General features: G+C 42.3%; 1 protein-coding gene across 23 annotated transcripts in view; it reads right to left on the reverse strand.

Moving 5' to 3' along the window:
• Window positions 1–16,304, reverse strand: part of NPRL3 (NPR3 like, GATOR1 complex subunit) — an 89,600-nt gene that overhangs the window by 52,343 nt on the left and 20,953 nt on the right. For 15 of the 23 annotated variants that reach the window (XM_038418216.2, XM_043493548.1, XM_038418225.2 and 12 more), the window contains 2 exons: window positions 11,936–12,089; window positions 7,465–7,546 (listed from right to left, as the gene is read on the reverse strand). In XM_038418216.2, coding sequence (XP_038274144.1) covers window positions 7,465–7,546; window positions 11,936–12,089 — 236 coding nt within the window. Of the gene's footprint in view, window positions 1–7,464; window positions 7,547–11,935; window positions 12,090–12,289; window positions 12,557–12,647; window positions 12,881–14,351; window positions 14,488–16,304 lie in introns of those variants that run through there. The other 8 variants (XM_038418226.2, XM_043493552.1, XM_038418208.2 and 5 more) reach the window with 4 other exon arrangements.

Below are 16,304 nucleotides of genomic sequence, written 5' to 3' on the forward strand. Positions count from 1 at the left end.
TGAGCATCCGTGGTTTTAAATTTTATAACAAAGATTACATTTTTGAAATTTTTGGCCAAATTTTTTTTAAAGTTTAAAAATTTAAAATCAAAGGTATTGTACACCAGTACAGCAGAGAGATTTGCAGTGATAAGTGTACGAACAGGAACACGAGAACATTGATTTCTGGCTCTGAGAATTGAGAATTAAAGTCCAATAACTTTGTTAGTAGTTTTTGGAGCTGTGCTTTTCCTTTGTGCCAGACACTAGATCTCAGAAGAAGCAAGTCCAATAATAAAATTTTCACACAGAAACGGCCCAAGAATTTCCCCTTATCTCTGTGCATATCTCTGTGCAAAAAGCATAACAACAACACACTGCACCCAAAGCCCTCGGGTGCACTTCACTGCTTAACACTGGCCGGGCTGTGAGGGAGTGTGTTTTTCTTCTGATACCTTCATTTTATGTCAATCTTCAAAACCGACAAAAATAAATAAATATAAATAAATAAATAAACAAACAAACACAAACACCTTCATTAAAAATCCCATTTTAAAAATTAAGCATTGCAAAGTTTCATTTAAATAAATTTCCTAATTATTCTCTGAACAGGTGCACAGGGACATTTTCCTGCCAGTATGACTCAGCCTAGAGCTGGCAAGCCCAATTCTCAGCCTATTCATATTGCAGTCATTCTACTGAGACAGCCACCAAAGGAGCTAAATTATGTGCCGTATGTGCTCACATGCTCCTTATGGGCACATGAGTCCCATCAATAGCATCACCACTATTAGGAAACAGGGTGGGCAGAAGAGTTTCCCCAAAGTGCACCATGTTCCTAAGGCTACAGCAGGAATGGGCAAACTTTTTGGCCCAAGGGCCACACCTGGGTGGGAAAATTGCATGCAGGGCCATGAATATAGGGCTGGGGCAGTGATACAGAAGCGAGTGCAGGGTATGGGAGTGGGTGCGGTGTGCAGGAAGGGGCTCAGGGCAAAGGGCTGGGGCGCAGGAGGGATGCGGGGTGTACAAGGAGGTTCAGGGCAGGGGGTTGGGGTGCAGGAGGGGGTGCAGAGTGCGGGAGGGGGCTCAGGGCAGGGGGTGTAGGAGGGATTTGGGGTGCGGGCTCTGGCCCGGGACTGCTTACTTTGAGAGGCTCTGGGGTGGCAGTAGCGTGCAGCGGAGCTAAGGCAGGCTCCTTGCCTGCCCTGGCCCTGCGCCACTCCCAGAAGCGGCTGGCACCACATCCCTGCGGCCTCTGGGGGAGGGAGGGACAGAGGGCTCCACGCGCTGCTCTCGCCTGCGGGTACCTCCCCAAAACTCCCATTGGCCGTGGTTCACCATTCCCAGCCAATGGGAGCTGCGGGGGGGGGGGGGGGGGTGCCTGCAGGCGAAGGCAGCGTGCGGAGCCCTCTACCCCCCCTCCCTAGGGGCCACAGGGACATGGTGCCAGCCACTTCTGGGAGTGGCGTAGGGCCAGGGTAGGCAGGGAGCCTGCCATAGCCCCGTGGCGCCATGGGAGTGGCAATCCCACTGGCCAGATCCAAAGCCCTGATGGGCTGGATCTAGCCCGTGGGCCATAGTTTGCCCACCCCTGGGCTACAGTGTCAACATGGGGTGGGGTGGGGGGCGCTAGACACTTCAGGATACCTTTACTTTGATTTGGGTCTGTGCACTGCATTATGGACGCCAGAACCCAAGGTTTGAGCATGGGTCAGAAAATTCTTAACCATTGTTAAAATGCAATATAGACACTCAAGCCCAGGGTTCCCTGACACAGATCAGCTAACTTAAGTCCCACTATCCCTAAGCTTACATTGCTGTGTAAACAATAGCCTAAATTACCAAATATTCCACTCCAAGTCATGAATTCGCATAACAATTTTCAAATTTATCTGACTGTATGTAGTGTTTACAGAAGTCTGAAAAGTCAGCTTTAAACTGAAGCTATGCTGCAGATTTAGCTACAGTGCACTTCTTGCCACCCCATAACACAGCAGTAGTGGAGCAGAACAGGATTCTGTTCTGTGTTGTGCACCATCAAACTCGTTAGCTAAGATCTCACCCCAGAATCATTATTACTGGTAACGATTTGAGCTGCAGAAAGACCACAGCTTTACTCTCAGATCCCAGGCTGAACTTGAAGACCTGGTAGATAGAAAAATCCATTACTTGTAAACTGAACAAATTTGATATGGAAGCCACTAAGAGTTGGAAGCCACTCTCACACATTCCTGAATCCCACATCCAGTCAGCAGCCAGAAGTCTTTAAAGGGTATCCAAAGTTACACCACAGTACTGCAAACTCCCAGGTTTTTCTTGGACTTAAAGGATGAAATTTAACACACACTTGTTTATCCTGGCTAAGGAAGACCCAGCAGAATCACCCATAATTGACATACATTTGGTAACATGCCATCAAGAGTGAACTCTTAAAATACAGCACAGTCAAACAAACAGTATTCTGGATATAACATTCACTCACACGGTTTACAATGCTCAAAGGAAACATGAAAATAAAAATGGACTGCACAGAACAAATTATTAGGGGTGGGATCCATGAAGGGACTTAGGCACTGGAACTCAAGAGTCATAGTGCCTAATTTTTGTGTCTAGAAAAAAAAACTGTGATCCACAAAGATGAGTTAGGTACCATGGGTCCCTGAACAATGAACAGGGAGTGACAGACACCTAAGAATGCAATCCACAAAAGCCAACAAGCTATTGCAAAGCTGCCTAAGCTAGCCAAAGGGAGATGCCGACAAGAGGGGTGTGTACTAAGGCCCATCCCTCTGTCAAACAAGCACCTAAGTCTGTGCTGGGGGGGAGGGAGGGGGAAAAAAATCGGCCATCTGGAGTCAGGTGACTTAGGCACCAAAGGCATTTCTTGTGAGAATGAGACCTGGGGTCTTGAAACAGTCAATGAGAATGAGAGAGACACTCTGTAGTCCAGTGTTCAGGGCACCCACTGGGAGGTGGGAGACCTAGGCTCCAGTCTCCCTGCTTTAACGGCTATGTATTTATCCACAATGGAACAACTTCAGCAGCCTAGATTGAGGGAGCCCCACATCAGAATATCGCATAGCTCAGTAGTTAGAGCATTCTACCGAGAGGTAGGAAACACCCTATTCAAATCCTTTCTTCCTTTTTGGCAGACAGGAGTGAACTGAACAGAGCAGGGAGTGGGGAGCCCAGGCAGCAACCTGGCTGGGAGAGGGGACCGAGGACCCTGAGAGTACCCCGGCTCCAAGCAGAGAGCCCAGGCAGCGGCCCAGCTGGGAGTGGGGAGCTGGGAGCTCACCAGGCTCTAGCTGGAGCCCCCCCACCATCTGGAGGCGACAGCCCAAGCTGTGAGCTGCTTTCTGAATGACAGCGAACAGCCGATATAAGTAACCTGCAGTGTCTACACAGACACTGTTACCCTAACTACACCGACATAAGCCCTACAACTCTTGTGGAGGTGGAATTACGATGTTGGTGTAGCAGGGCACTTACATCAGCAGGAGCAAGGCTATAGTGTGTACACTGACATAATTAGGTCGACCTAACTCTGCAGTTTAGAGCAGGGCTAAATAATAACATCTGAATCCAAAATTCAATGTATTCAATTATCTACATTAAAATGAATCAGTAATACTTGTAAATGTAGGAGTAAGTGTCCACTAAGTAACCAGTAATTTTGGTTGTCCACTATGATGCCTTGAACATGATTTTCAGAGGAGATGAGCACCACAGTTCCAATTAAATTCAACACAGATGCTCAGAACTTGTGGAAAATCAGATCTGAGATGTCTCAAACTGGGTATCCAAAATTTGTAGATACTTATGAAAATTTTGGCCTTAACTTCTGCACCTCTGTTTCTCCATATGCAAGATACAGATAATTATATCTGCTCACCTTTTTACAGCACTTCATCTACAAATAGAGTGTCCTTTAGACATGTTTATTAGATGCTATTCAAAATATACCCTAGGAAGCGGATTATAGTCTTGTGTTGGTAGCTTGCTCTTTGAAATACAAAGCAGTAGCCATTTGGAGCATTGAATAAGATGTACCCCTTTTTGCATGTACACTACTTGTTATCTGTTATTTATGGCTTTTGGACCAAGCATTGCTATGCAGTATGGCTGTTATTGTATCAGTACATCGGCCTTATTCACGTGGTGATGTTGTAATTATTTTGACCTTGTAGTAGCCTCTTCTACTGAGCCATGGAGACCAGTTTGTGTATAAGTAGTCTCTGGGCTTGTCTAGATGACTAGTCAGTGCGCTACAAGGTGGGCTGTAAATCTACAGCATACTAGCAAGTCATGCACTAACTGGCCATGTGGACCTTGCTACTGGGCACTAAACGTTCCCTAGAGTGTGCTGATCTACTCTGCTTTGAAACACTCCAACCTGCCACACACTTAAACTAGCCATCTAGACAATCCCATTGTCTCAAAACCATTTGTGGTGTATGTATCTATATAATGGCTATCACTTTTGCTCCGTATTTCACCTTAGAAATTTCTACAAAGCCTGCCTGTATTGTGGGGACATCTGACATTTTGAGAGACAAAGCTGAAACAAAATGTTAACAGAGAGACACCACCCTCATGAAAATTTTCTCTATTTTTGTTCATTCTTGCTTTGGTTGTCACCCTTCCCCTGAAAGAAATCAGTCAGGCTGAAAGTGTTTGGTTGCTCTTGTATGAAAAACCTATCTGGAAAGGGATGGAAACAATAAAGCCCCACTAAAACAGAGAGAGATTTTGAAGAAGAAAATATTAAGTGGTGGGCTGGTGTAAACCTAACAAAGCTTCTCTGCAGCTGTAGTTTAAACTATGGCAAACAGTCTGTTCGGATACCTACATTTGGACTAGTGGGAGGGTTTAGGTTTTATGATGGGTGCATGTTTTCAGCTTAGAAGTGAACTGTAACTGAGATATTTTGGCCTTCAAGCCATAGCTTTTTGTTCACGTTGTAGGCAGAGTTGTGTGAAAAATGTCTGAGGATCTCAAATGCATTAAAATCTTATAAACTAATCATTAAAAACCCCTTCTTTCTTAGGTTCTCTTCTACAGCCATTAGGAGATCATGGGAACTAGTGGTATAACTATCTGTAATCAGGACAGCCCACCTAATTTATACTGCAATTAAAAAGATAGGAGCATTCAATGCATTTTGAGCTGTGACAAAGGTTCAGATTTTTATACACCTCATGACACAGAATGAAGCACCAGGGATATGTCAGATCTGAGTTGAAATACTCCAGTGCCATCTAGTGGTGAGCACCTTGTAGGAAAATACTTTGAAACAATTGCATCCCCCTCAGTTACAGCACCACAGCTCCAATTAAAGTCAACTCAGAGGTTTGGCACTGCTGAAAATCAGGTCCAAGATGTTTCAAATTGGGCATCCAAAAAATCAGTGGATGTTTCTGACTTGCTTGAGTGACTTGCCCAAGTGAGCCTCTGGCAAAACCAGAAATAGAACCTGGTTCACAACTCCATGTGCCCTATCTACTGCACCATGCTGCTTCCCAGGAGGTAAGCTGCCAGAAATTCATACACAATTAAGACAATAATTGCCTACTATCAAGATTTATAACTATTTAATTGCTTTGCCCACCTCAGACTAATCAAAGAGATACAAAGCATATAATGTTTTAAACAACTGTAACTGTACAGGGATGCTGATACAATGCCACAAAGCAGACTCTGAAGATATAGAGCAAACAGCACTTGGTGAGGAAACCATCAAACAAGTTCATTCCAGCTTTAACTGGGATAGTCTCTAGTAACGCCTTCAAATCAGAAATAAGCTAGGTAAAATAATTAAAGACAAGATTCCATTGAGCAATGCTCCATGTCAAGGTGAGCTAATGTGGGAGAAGTTTCCAGTACAGCATGGATTAGGGCTGGGGGGAGGAGCGGACCTACTTCCCCCACGTAGTCCCTGTCCCAGTACACGTCTATCTCAATGGATGGCAGCTGCTAGTATATTGGGAAAACTGTGTCAGCACTGCTGCTATGTATTTTCTGTCCTTACCATGGGTTTTGGTCCTAGATTCAAAATTCTCTCAATCACTGTTCTCAGCCACTAGATGTCACTGTATTACTGGGCAGACCCCATAGTCTATATCATTCAGTGGCAACCTTAGTGAGTCATAAATAAATAATTCAGAAGGAAGGTAGAAAAACAAGAAGCGAGTGAGAGTTGGATATTCAAAATCCAGGCTGGGAAAAATGTTTTCAAATAAAACTCAGAGTATGATTCACAGGATTCACACCAAATCCAGATTCTGCAGCTTCTTTCAAAGAGGCCTCAATTTCTTCCAGAAGCTTAAATTCAAAAGCCATTAACATAGAAGATTTTTGACAATCCATTCCTATCTAAAATGCTTCTCTGGCCCCCATTACAGTAGTATCTAAGCATCTGCCTTTAACGTATTTATCCTCACAACAACTGTGTGAGGTAGGAAAGTGCTACTACCCCTTTCTGAAGATGGAGAACTTTATGTCCATATAGATTAAGTGACTTAACCAAAGTCACCCAGGGAGGCTGTGGCAGAGCAAGGAATTGAAGTCTGGTCCCTAAACACTGAGTCAACCTTCCTGCTCTACTTATCTGCCAAGGCCCCTGGTTCAGGGTTCTCTTCTCCCCCTACTGTGGTAGCTATGGTCACCAACACATGCTAGTGCACCAAATCCAGCCCTTTGCTCTGCATTAAGGCTGGAATTTTCAAAAGGAGTCCAAGGGAGATGGGTGCCCAACTCCCACTGAGATTCAATGGGAATTGAGCTTTTAACTCCTTTAGACTTCTTTGAAATCCCAACCAGAACCATTAATTGGTCAGGCTTTGACAGGTTGCAGTTTATATGCTGCTAAAGGCCTAGCTCATTCAGGCTTCCATGAGCGCACAGTGTAACCAAGTGAGGTGGGGGCAACCTGTGGAACTACCAACTATGTTACATGGGGCACTGCATAAAATTGAATGTTTTGGGCACTTGCTGGGAGAGCTGCTGCCCAAAATGCTGCTTTGCAAATAAGTTGTCATTAGGCCTCTTGCCAGCCAGGGAAGAGCAGCACAGTTCTTATAGCCATGACAAAGACTCCTATCAGGCCTCAAAAAAGATAATCCCTCGGCTATCCCACTGGAAAGACCAAGACAGCAACTTGGTCTCCATAATGTTTCTGATTTACTCCGACAGCTAAACTCCATACTGTGACAAATCTCCATCTGGTTTAACTTCAAAGCCCAAAGGACCACTCACTTTTTGGGCTCTATACTTGTTCATGTTCACTGCCTGGGATGAGACTGACTCAAACACAATACAAAAATAAAGGCAAACCTCCTCTCTGAACTGGTGTCTCCAGTGATCCAAAAATCACTAATGGGAAGAGACATATAAAATCAGATGAGTTAGTGCTAATATACAAGTCAAAGACTTTTCACCAAGAAGCAGAATAGCATGGGCTATCAGAAGGACTCCTCTTACCTGTCATAAGCCTCCTTGAGGTCTCTGGCCAGCTTACACTTGGGCAGAATGTGATGGAAAGGTGATTGCGGACCTTCTGCTGCTATGGGAAGATTAAAACAAGAAAGCATTCAACTGTTTTCAAAGCAGAGAAACCTTGCTTTCAGACAGTCATCTGAATTTTGCACAATTGTAATAGCAGATTCTGTGGACAGATTCGACAGTGACAGATTCAAGTCTGTTTAACCCACATTCACCTTTCACAGTTGTTTTTTAATTAAGCAACAGTAATACAAACTTCTTTTTGAATCCCAACGTTATGCAATATGGGCATCTCCACTAATCTGAGGAGCAACTACTTCTTTGTTTTTACTTCTAAGTTTTAGTTTTTAATGCTTGTAGCAAGACAATACATGTTATACCCCTGTGAAAGTAAAGCCGGGCACATACACACTTAAGAGGTTAATGCTGATTTATTAGTAAAGCTCCAGAAATTCACTCCATACTTTAACTGTAACAGCTCATGCAACTGGCTCACTCTCAACAGAATTGGGATTCTTAGGTTACAACACAGCAAGTAACACTTTCAAAAGTGCACAAGTCCCACTGACTTTCAAAGAGACCACAGGCTCCTAAGTGTCTAAGTCACTTTTGAAAGCGAAACATAGGTTCTTTTGAAAATTTTACTGAGTGACCTTAAAAAGGGGGACATCTTCATAACAGGTTGAAACAATGCCATATTACTATCTACACTAGTCATGGAAACTACATGCGAAATAGAAAGATCCCTCTTGAGGATGGCCAGAGGGCTTGGCATACAGGGTCACAGAATGGGAAACCTGGATTTGAGATTACCTGAGGGCTTTCCCACATCTGGATAGCAAATGCAACAGAAGGCAAAGCTGTATCACTCATACTCCCTCCCTAGTGAATGACAGGAGTAGAGCCAGTCACAAAAGCAACTGAGCTACTTCCCTTGTAGAGCGGGAATCTCTATGTAACAGATAGATAATAATCAGAGATAATAAGACAAAGTGGAGTCAAAGACAGTCTGAATGATAAAAGCCACAGAACCCCATCCAAACTGGCCCTATTCATGGACTGCCCTTTGTTTGTACTCAAAAGAACAGCTAAACCAAGATATTTGGGGTTACCAGAAGAGCTGTCTCAGGTGAATACTTTAGTCTCCTGCAAACTGCAGTTTTCACTGTTTTGGGTTTTAAAAATATCAGATTAAAACTAAAGCTCCTTTGCAAACACCAACTGTGGGCTCTGACAGACTGGTCAGTGTGCATTAGAGGCTTTACCAACTATGTCAACCATGATCGCTTACTTTAGCTGAAGTTCATGCAGCCACCACCAGATTTTAATTCTCTTCACCTGACTCCGAACCTCATCTTGCACAAGAATCATGACAAAGAATCATGCACAAGCTTGGACTGTAGGCAAAGCCACATAGTGCAAACACATGCTCCAATGCTGAGACCTTGCTGCATTATGATTGGGCTTTCAGCATTAGCATTTTCAGCGACATTTTATACTGAGTTTATAACTGCATGCCACAACATGGCAATAATAAAACCTTCCAGAAAAGGAGTGACAAACATCTTCCTTTAATACACAAAAGGGTTTGGGTTTTGTTTTCTTTAAAAACAAATGAACAAAACAAAATGACAAGCACAAGAAGTTCTGCAGTAAGAGAGCTCTTTCAAAGCTCGGATACACATGGGAGTCTTTAGCAGGAATTACAGAGAAAAAAGAACCATGATAGCACCTCAAGGGCTTGAGATTAGAGTAGGTCACCTCAGGGACTATAAGGGGAAGGGAAAAGCAGAGAAGGCCTGAGAAGGTTCATTTGTCCAACTGAATCATACACTGTATGCAGCATTGTTGTAGCCACGTCAGTCCCAGGATATGAGAGAGACAAGGCGGGTGAGGTAATATCTTTAAACAAAGAGCTCTGCGTAAACTTGAAAGCTTGCCTCTGACCAACAGAAGTTTGTCCAATAAAAAAATATTACCTCATCTACCTTGTCTCTCTGATTGAATCATAGTGAGAATCAGAAAGACTGTTATAGCAAATGGTCTGTAAGGGTTTTCCAGTACAACCCTACTTTGGTGAAATACACACTTGGGCACATACTACCACAGCTCAGGAGCAGGGTTTCATCGGCTGCTGGGTTAGTAACTGGCATATAATATTGTAGCTGACTTCAAGCATAGCACCACCCTCCAAAAATGAAAGCGCCTCTCTCAAAGATTTGCCCCATTTATTATTTGGCTTTAACAATGGGACCCAATTATTGTAATAAATTATGTAAACTCTAAAAGGATAACATTTTACACTGTTGCAGTATTCCTTTTTTAAACAACTCCATTCCAAAACTGGAACTAATCTCATTCTTTCTTGCTCGTTTGTTTAAATGCACTATAATCTGGCAATTACATTCCAAGTAACTTCTCTCAAGCAGAACCTGGAAGTTATGCCAAGCAGTAAAGAAACGGCTTTTATACATGTACAAAAATGGACTAAGACGAGAGCCTGATTTTGCCCATGACCCCCAATCAGGTTGGAAACTCAAGGCTCCAGACAAGAACATAAGAATGGCCATACTGGGTCAGACCAAAGGTTCATCCAGCCCAGTATCCTGTCTACTGTCAGTGACCATGCCAGATGCCCCAGAGGGAGTGCACCTAACAGGTAATGATCAAGTGATCACTCTCCTGCCATCCATCTCCACCCTCTGACAAACACAGGCTAGGGACACCATTCCTTACCCATCCTGGCTAATAGCCATGAATGGACTTAACCTCCATGAATTTATCCAGTTCTTTTTTGAAAAAAAGTGTTATAGTCCTAGCCTTCACAACCTCCTCAGGCAAGGAGTTCCACAGGTTGACTGTGCACTGAGTGAAGAAGAATTTCCTTTTATTTGTTTTAAACCTGCTACCCATTAATTTCCTTTGGTGGCCCCTAGTTCTTATATTGTGGGAACAAGTAAATAACTTTTCCTTATTCACTTTCTCCACACCACTCATGATTTTATATACCTCTATCATATCCCCCCTTAGTCTCCTCTTTTCCAAGCTGAAAACTCCTAGGCTCTTTAATCTCTCCTCATATGGGACCCGTTCCAAACCCCTAATCATTTTAGTTGCCCTTTTCTGAACCTTTTCTAATGCCAGCATATCTTTTTTGAGATGAGGGGACCACCTCTGTACACAGTATTCAAGATGTGGGCGTATCATAGATTTATATAAGGGCAATAAGAGATTCTCCGTCTTATTCTCTATCCCTTTTTAATGATTCCTAAATTCCCATTTGCTTTTTTGACCACCACTGCACACTGCATGGACGACTTCAGAGAACTATCCACGATGACTCCAAAGATCTTTCTCCTGATTAGTTGTAGCTAAATTAGCCCCCATCATATTGTACGTATAGTTGGGGTTATTTTTTCCAATATGCATTACTTTACATTTATCCACATTAAATTTCATTTGCCATTTTGTTGCCCAATTCCTTAGTTTTGTGAGATCTTTTTGAAGTTCTTCACAGTCTGCTTTGGTCTTAATTATCTTGAGCAGTTTAGTATCATTTGCAAACTTTGCCACCTCTCTGTTTACCCCTTTCTCCAGATCATTTATTCATAACTTGAATAGGATTGTTCCTAGGCCTGACCCTTGGGAAACACCACTAGTTACCCCTCTACATTCTGAACATTTACCATTTATTCCTACCCTTTGTTCCCTGTCTTTTAACCAGTTCTCAATCCACGAAAGGATCTTCCCTCTTATCCCATAACAACTTAATTAGAGCCTTTAGTGAGGGACCTTATCAAAGGCTTTCTGGAAATCTAAGTACACTATGTCCACTAGATTTCCCTTGTCCACATGTTTGTTGATCCCCCGTCAAAGAACTCTAATAGGATTAGTAAGACATGTTCTCCCTTTACAGAAACCATGCTGACTTTTGCGCAACAATTTATGTTCTTCTATGTGTCCAACAATTTTACTCTTTAGTATTGTTTCAACTAATTTGTCCGGTACTGACATTAGACTTACCGGTCTGCAATTGCCAGGATCACCTCTAGAGCCCTTCTTAAATATTGGCGTTACACTAGCTATCTTCCAGTCACTGAGTAAAGTAGCTGATTTAAAGGACAGGTTACAAACCATAGTTAATAGTTCCAAAATTTCACATCCGAGTTCTTTCAGAACTCTTGAGTGAATGCCATCTGGTCCCGGTGACTTGTTACTGTTAACAAGATGTGAAAGGTTTGCTCACTAAGTCACTTTGTTACCCAGCTCCCAGGATTCCTGCTACTGCCTCACTGTTACTAGAAGTATGTACAACACTAACATTCTCAAACCATGGTAATCTGCATTTAAGTGGATTATTCATTAAACTGGCCAGTAATTGACTGACTATCCCATGTCAAAAGTACCCTTTGGTAAATAAACTCCCCATTACCCTGAGTTCAGAACTCACTTTCTGACATGGCAGACACTTCATCCTGAATGGCTAGGATCAGCTTGGCCTCTCTGGTCAGGTACTGGCAACGACGCTCCTCATGCTGTAGAACTATGGCAATTCGACGAGAGAGATTGTGTAAACAGTTGATCACTGATGGATCTGCATTGGCCTACAGGCAATACAGGAACAGACCTGGTCAATAATTCAGTAGCTGCCAAACACATGAAACTAGACGCAACATGAGTGTTGCACTGCTGGACAAGTTATTTTTAATAATTTTCATTAAAGATCATGAATTATCTTAAATAGTTAGGTTGGAGGTCAGCCTCCCTGGCGATTGTCAGGAGAAAGGAGATTTTTCCGACTCACACAGTAGTAAAGCAGGAGGTCAGAGATCCGTAACTACAGCAAGTCAAACACACGTAACTAGGCCAAGAAATAGTCATGAAAATGATGAGGGGGAGGATCTCCAAGTTGGCATGTAACAAAAACAATGAACAGACCTTCAGAGCATTAGAGGAAAACTTCACACTACTGAAAAATTAAAAATATCAATAAATTCCAATACAAAAGCTCTGGAAGTACAAGGATGACACAGCTTTTACCACAAGCCAATCTCTCCACACTGGAGCACTGGTGTTTGTTTTACTCATTTTAGTCAAACCTTAGGTAGCTTATTCACACTGATTGCAAATCACACAGTCACCACTATTTTAATTTTCTTCACCTGAATCAAAGCCTGGTCATACACAAGAATAGGGACAAAGAATCATGCAAATGCTCTGACTTTAGGTAGAACTACATAGTGAAAACACATGCACCAATATTCAGACATTATGACTAGGCTTTTGGCATTAAAATTTTCAATAACATTTTATGCTAATCACTAGAGAACTAAAAAGGTGCTATGACACTTTTAATCCCAAAGAAAATGGAATTTGATTTAGGTTTACACACTTCTAACAAATATTGCTTACTTAAAACATTCCATTTGTAGGTGTCACTCTAGAATGAAAGTGTTGCAAAGCCTATCGGCCACAGACAGCTGATAAGGTGGGGCTCATTGGTTCTAAGCCAGGAAGGGTGCAGTGAGCAGCTGCTCTATGTTTGTTAAAACATTTAAAGGAATTTAAGGTTCAGGCAGCAGATAACCTCACATCTAACTAGAAAAGCATGAGTCAACATTTTTACAGGCCAACATTTTTGCTGAGTCACAACACATTGGTAGGGCTGAAACTTAGCACAGCAGGATCCCTGCTGATTATAACATTTGGGTCTTAGCCTGTTCTGTCTGTCTGCTGCAGATGGACTCTCACCCTTATCTTAGAGTACCTCCACCCACAACTTTGAGAAGTCATCTGCAGCAGTAACTCTGTGTTAGCAAAATTCCATTTGCCTTACATGCAGTATGTTCCACAGAGAGTTCACTATTAAGAGAAGGTAATTTTGGTAAATACAATGCAGTGCTGCTTAAAAAGATGGCAAAATAAACGCCAACTGAATTACAAAGCCAGAATTTCTGCTTTTGTTCCCTGTGCGAGGGCCATTCTCTAGATTCTAGAGAAATACAAGCTACATCGAAGTTGATGGCTTCACGGTAAATCACCAAGTTGCCGCATAGACCATGTGAACGAATAAGCAATGTTTTCAACATAAGCCAGATTCAGAATGATGTTTATATGTTTTAGATTTTCTGAATTGAATTCTGGGATAATTCCATCTCTCTATTAACTCTGTGAAACTCAAGCAGAAAACCCAGTCTCCCTCAGGAGGGAGAACTTAGTCATCACAAAAAAGCCAACCGCAAAGGACACATTAGTATAACAGAAAAACCTTTGTTTCACAGACAGCACTCTTAACAAATTGGGGGGGGGGGGGGGAAGGAGGCTCTTTTCCATTTCTGCTTTTGGCCACTAGGGTCAGGACATGAACTCCACAGTCCCAAACAGAAGCCGTATCACAACCAATTGCTTTACAAAGGCCTATTTCCCTCAGGTATAACTCCCTTAATCCTTCCTAGAAGGCTTCTTAGCTCATATTCATGGATTCCATACACACACACACACACACACACACACACACACACATGCACGCATGCAATGTGCTACCTCTACAACACTCAGGCTTATGGATTGGGAAGGGAAAGCCAGAGCTGGGAAATCAAATGCTGATCTCACATATGGCAGCTTTTATGCCATCAAAGTGGCTGAAATCAGGCTTCTCTAAACACAAAAGCAATTCTACAGCAATGTTAAAATCAGAATGAGTGGTTCTGAGCAAACCTACTCCCAGAATCATTGGGCTAAATATGGGCCCCACTATAAAAAAAAGTACAATACTGCAGGCTTAACCAGAAGAGAAAGACAAAAAAGGTTTTGTGACTTATGAAAGACTCAGTACAAGTTTATAGCCTAATAACTCTACACACTACCTGTCACTTTGAACTTGAGACCTAACAGCTGTCTGGTGCCTTCCTTCCCCTGGCTCACACGAATAGAAAGATGCCACTTCTAAGATGTTATCAGGTTCAAGGAAATAGCCTTAAATATGTCCACCGGAGTCCTTTTCTTGAAAACACTGCAGCATGACTTAGGACTCCAAAGAATGCTGTTCTGAACCATCACTACAGAAGGACTTATAAGAGGGCTAGTAATTTCCCTACAGAAATTCAAGGCTCTTCTCCCCCATACCTGGAATTTCTCCTGAATGTGACAAGAAGGGCAAGAACACATTTTGGTCACCAAACCAAACCAAACCCTTTCAGCAAAAGGCCAGGTTCAGATGAAACCACAAACCTCTGAAGCAGCAAAGGACACACAACCTAATTTCAGAAAGCTGTGTTAGGGACAGAAAAGGGACTCAAGTCCCATTTCCATCTAAAAATATAAGCCTAAACTTGATTCCTGATAAGCTTTGATTCTTGGAATAGGTGCGTTAATTATCCCTCAATTTCTAAGTGTATTTGCTAATTGTCACATATTAGTCACTGTAAATGACAGAGCTAAGGAAATTTTGCTTTGTTTTTGCTTCAGAATTTGAATTACTCAGTATATGCTATACTTAAGATTGCAAAATTGTTTTCATATCTCAGTTTCCACTCACTCCTAAGTTTTGAAAAATTATCCTCATGGGCTGAAATTTTCCATGCTTGGACTGTGCCTGATGTGGTTTCTTTTTATTATTGGTTCTACTTTGAGGACAGTCTCTTCTGCTATTTTTGAGTTGTGTGTATGGGGGAAAAATTTCACTGCAAAATATAATAGCTACACTTCCTGCTAATCATTAATTTATTACAAACAGACTGCCGGCTTAATGTAAGAGAGACTGATTATTCAAAAATACTGAGCTTCGGAAGCTGACCTATCCGCAATTTAGTGAGGAGTGTGTTCACGGTGGTGTTTAGAAAAAGTCATCTGGAAATTCATTATGAATGTTTAAAAACCACATACTGAGTATGCAGAGGAGGGAGTGTTATTAAATCTGAGAGCACACATTTCTGGAGAGCTGGTCTGCTTACAAGTGCAAGTTGTTTATTGTGTATTCTATAGGTACCTAGGCCCTGAACTGAAGCTGACCACACCTGTGGCCTGGCCATGCCTCTAGCCCCTTCATTCCCTCAATTCCCTGACAAAGTATGCTTTTTACTGAGAGATCACTAGTTCTTATATATATTCAAATTTCCAAGCACACCAAGTACACCGAGAACTTCACAGCACACAAGCACAAAGTAGGCCCCTGTGCATCCGTTAAGACTCCTGCCCCCTAGATTGAAAGGAGCATTCCACCTTCCACTGACCTGCTAACAAGTGGATCCCCAGTCCACTCCCTTGCTGCCTGCATAAAAAAAACCAGTGTGGCTCTTTAAGTGCACATGTATTTGATGCATTTTCAATACTGTGAAGCACTCCGATACCATGGTAATGAGGACTACAGAAACGCCTATCAATAAACAGTAAATGCATTAATGACTCCACATTTCAGAGGCAGCAATGCTGTGCTAGGAAGAAACATACCTGTGCCTCCAGCAGTAGGATCTAGGGCTACTCTTTTAAATAATATAACCGTGCTCAATTCTTTGAGGCAGGAAACTTTTCTCGTCTGTACATCAGTAGGTAAACAAAGATTACAATTGTACAACATCTTAAAAGTCAGAGTATGTAACAATTGCGGTTTCTACAGCAATATTGCGTTGGCCTTGCTGCACCTACATAGTCTTTTATATTCTTGTGTTTCTTGTTAAAGGGATACTTTAAGATTCCTGTCTATGTTATTAAATGTATACCATAAAATATACAGGATGTGCAATAAGGCTTATCTCAACTATGAAGTAGGACCTCAACCTTTGCATTCACCTGCAAAAGAATGACTGAAAATGTCCTGTCAG

Source organism: Dermochelys coriacea, chromosome 10 (assembly GCF_009764565.3).
Source record: "Dermochelys coriacea isolate rDerCor1 chromosome 10, rDerCor1.pri.v4, whole genome shotgun sequence".
Taxonomy (NCBI): domain Eukaryota; kingdom Metazoa; phylum Chordata; order Testudines; family Dermochelyidae; genus Dermochelys; species Dermochelys coriacea.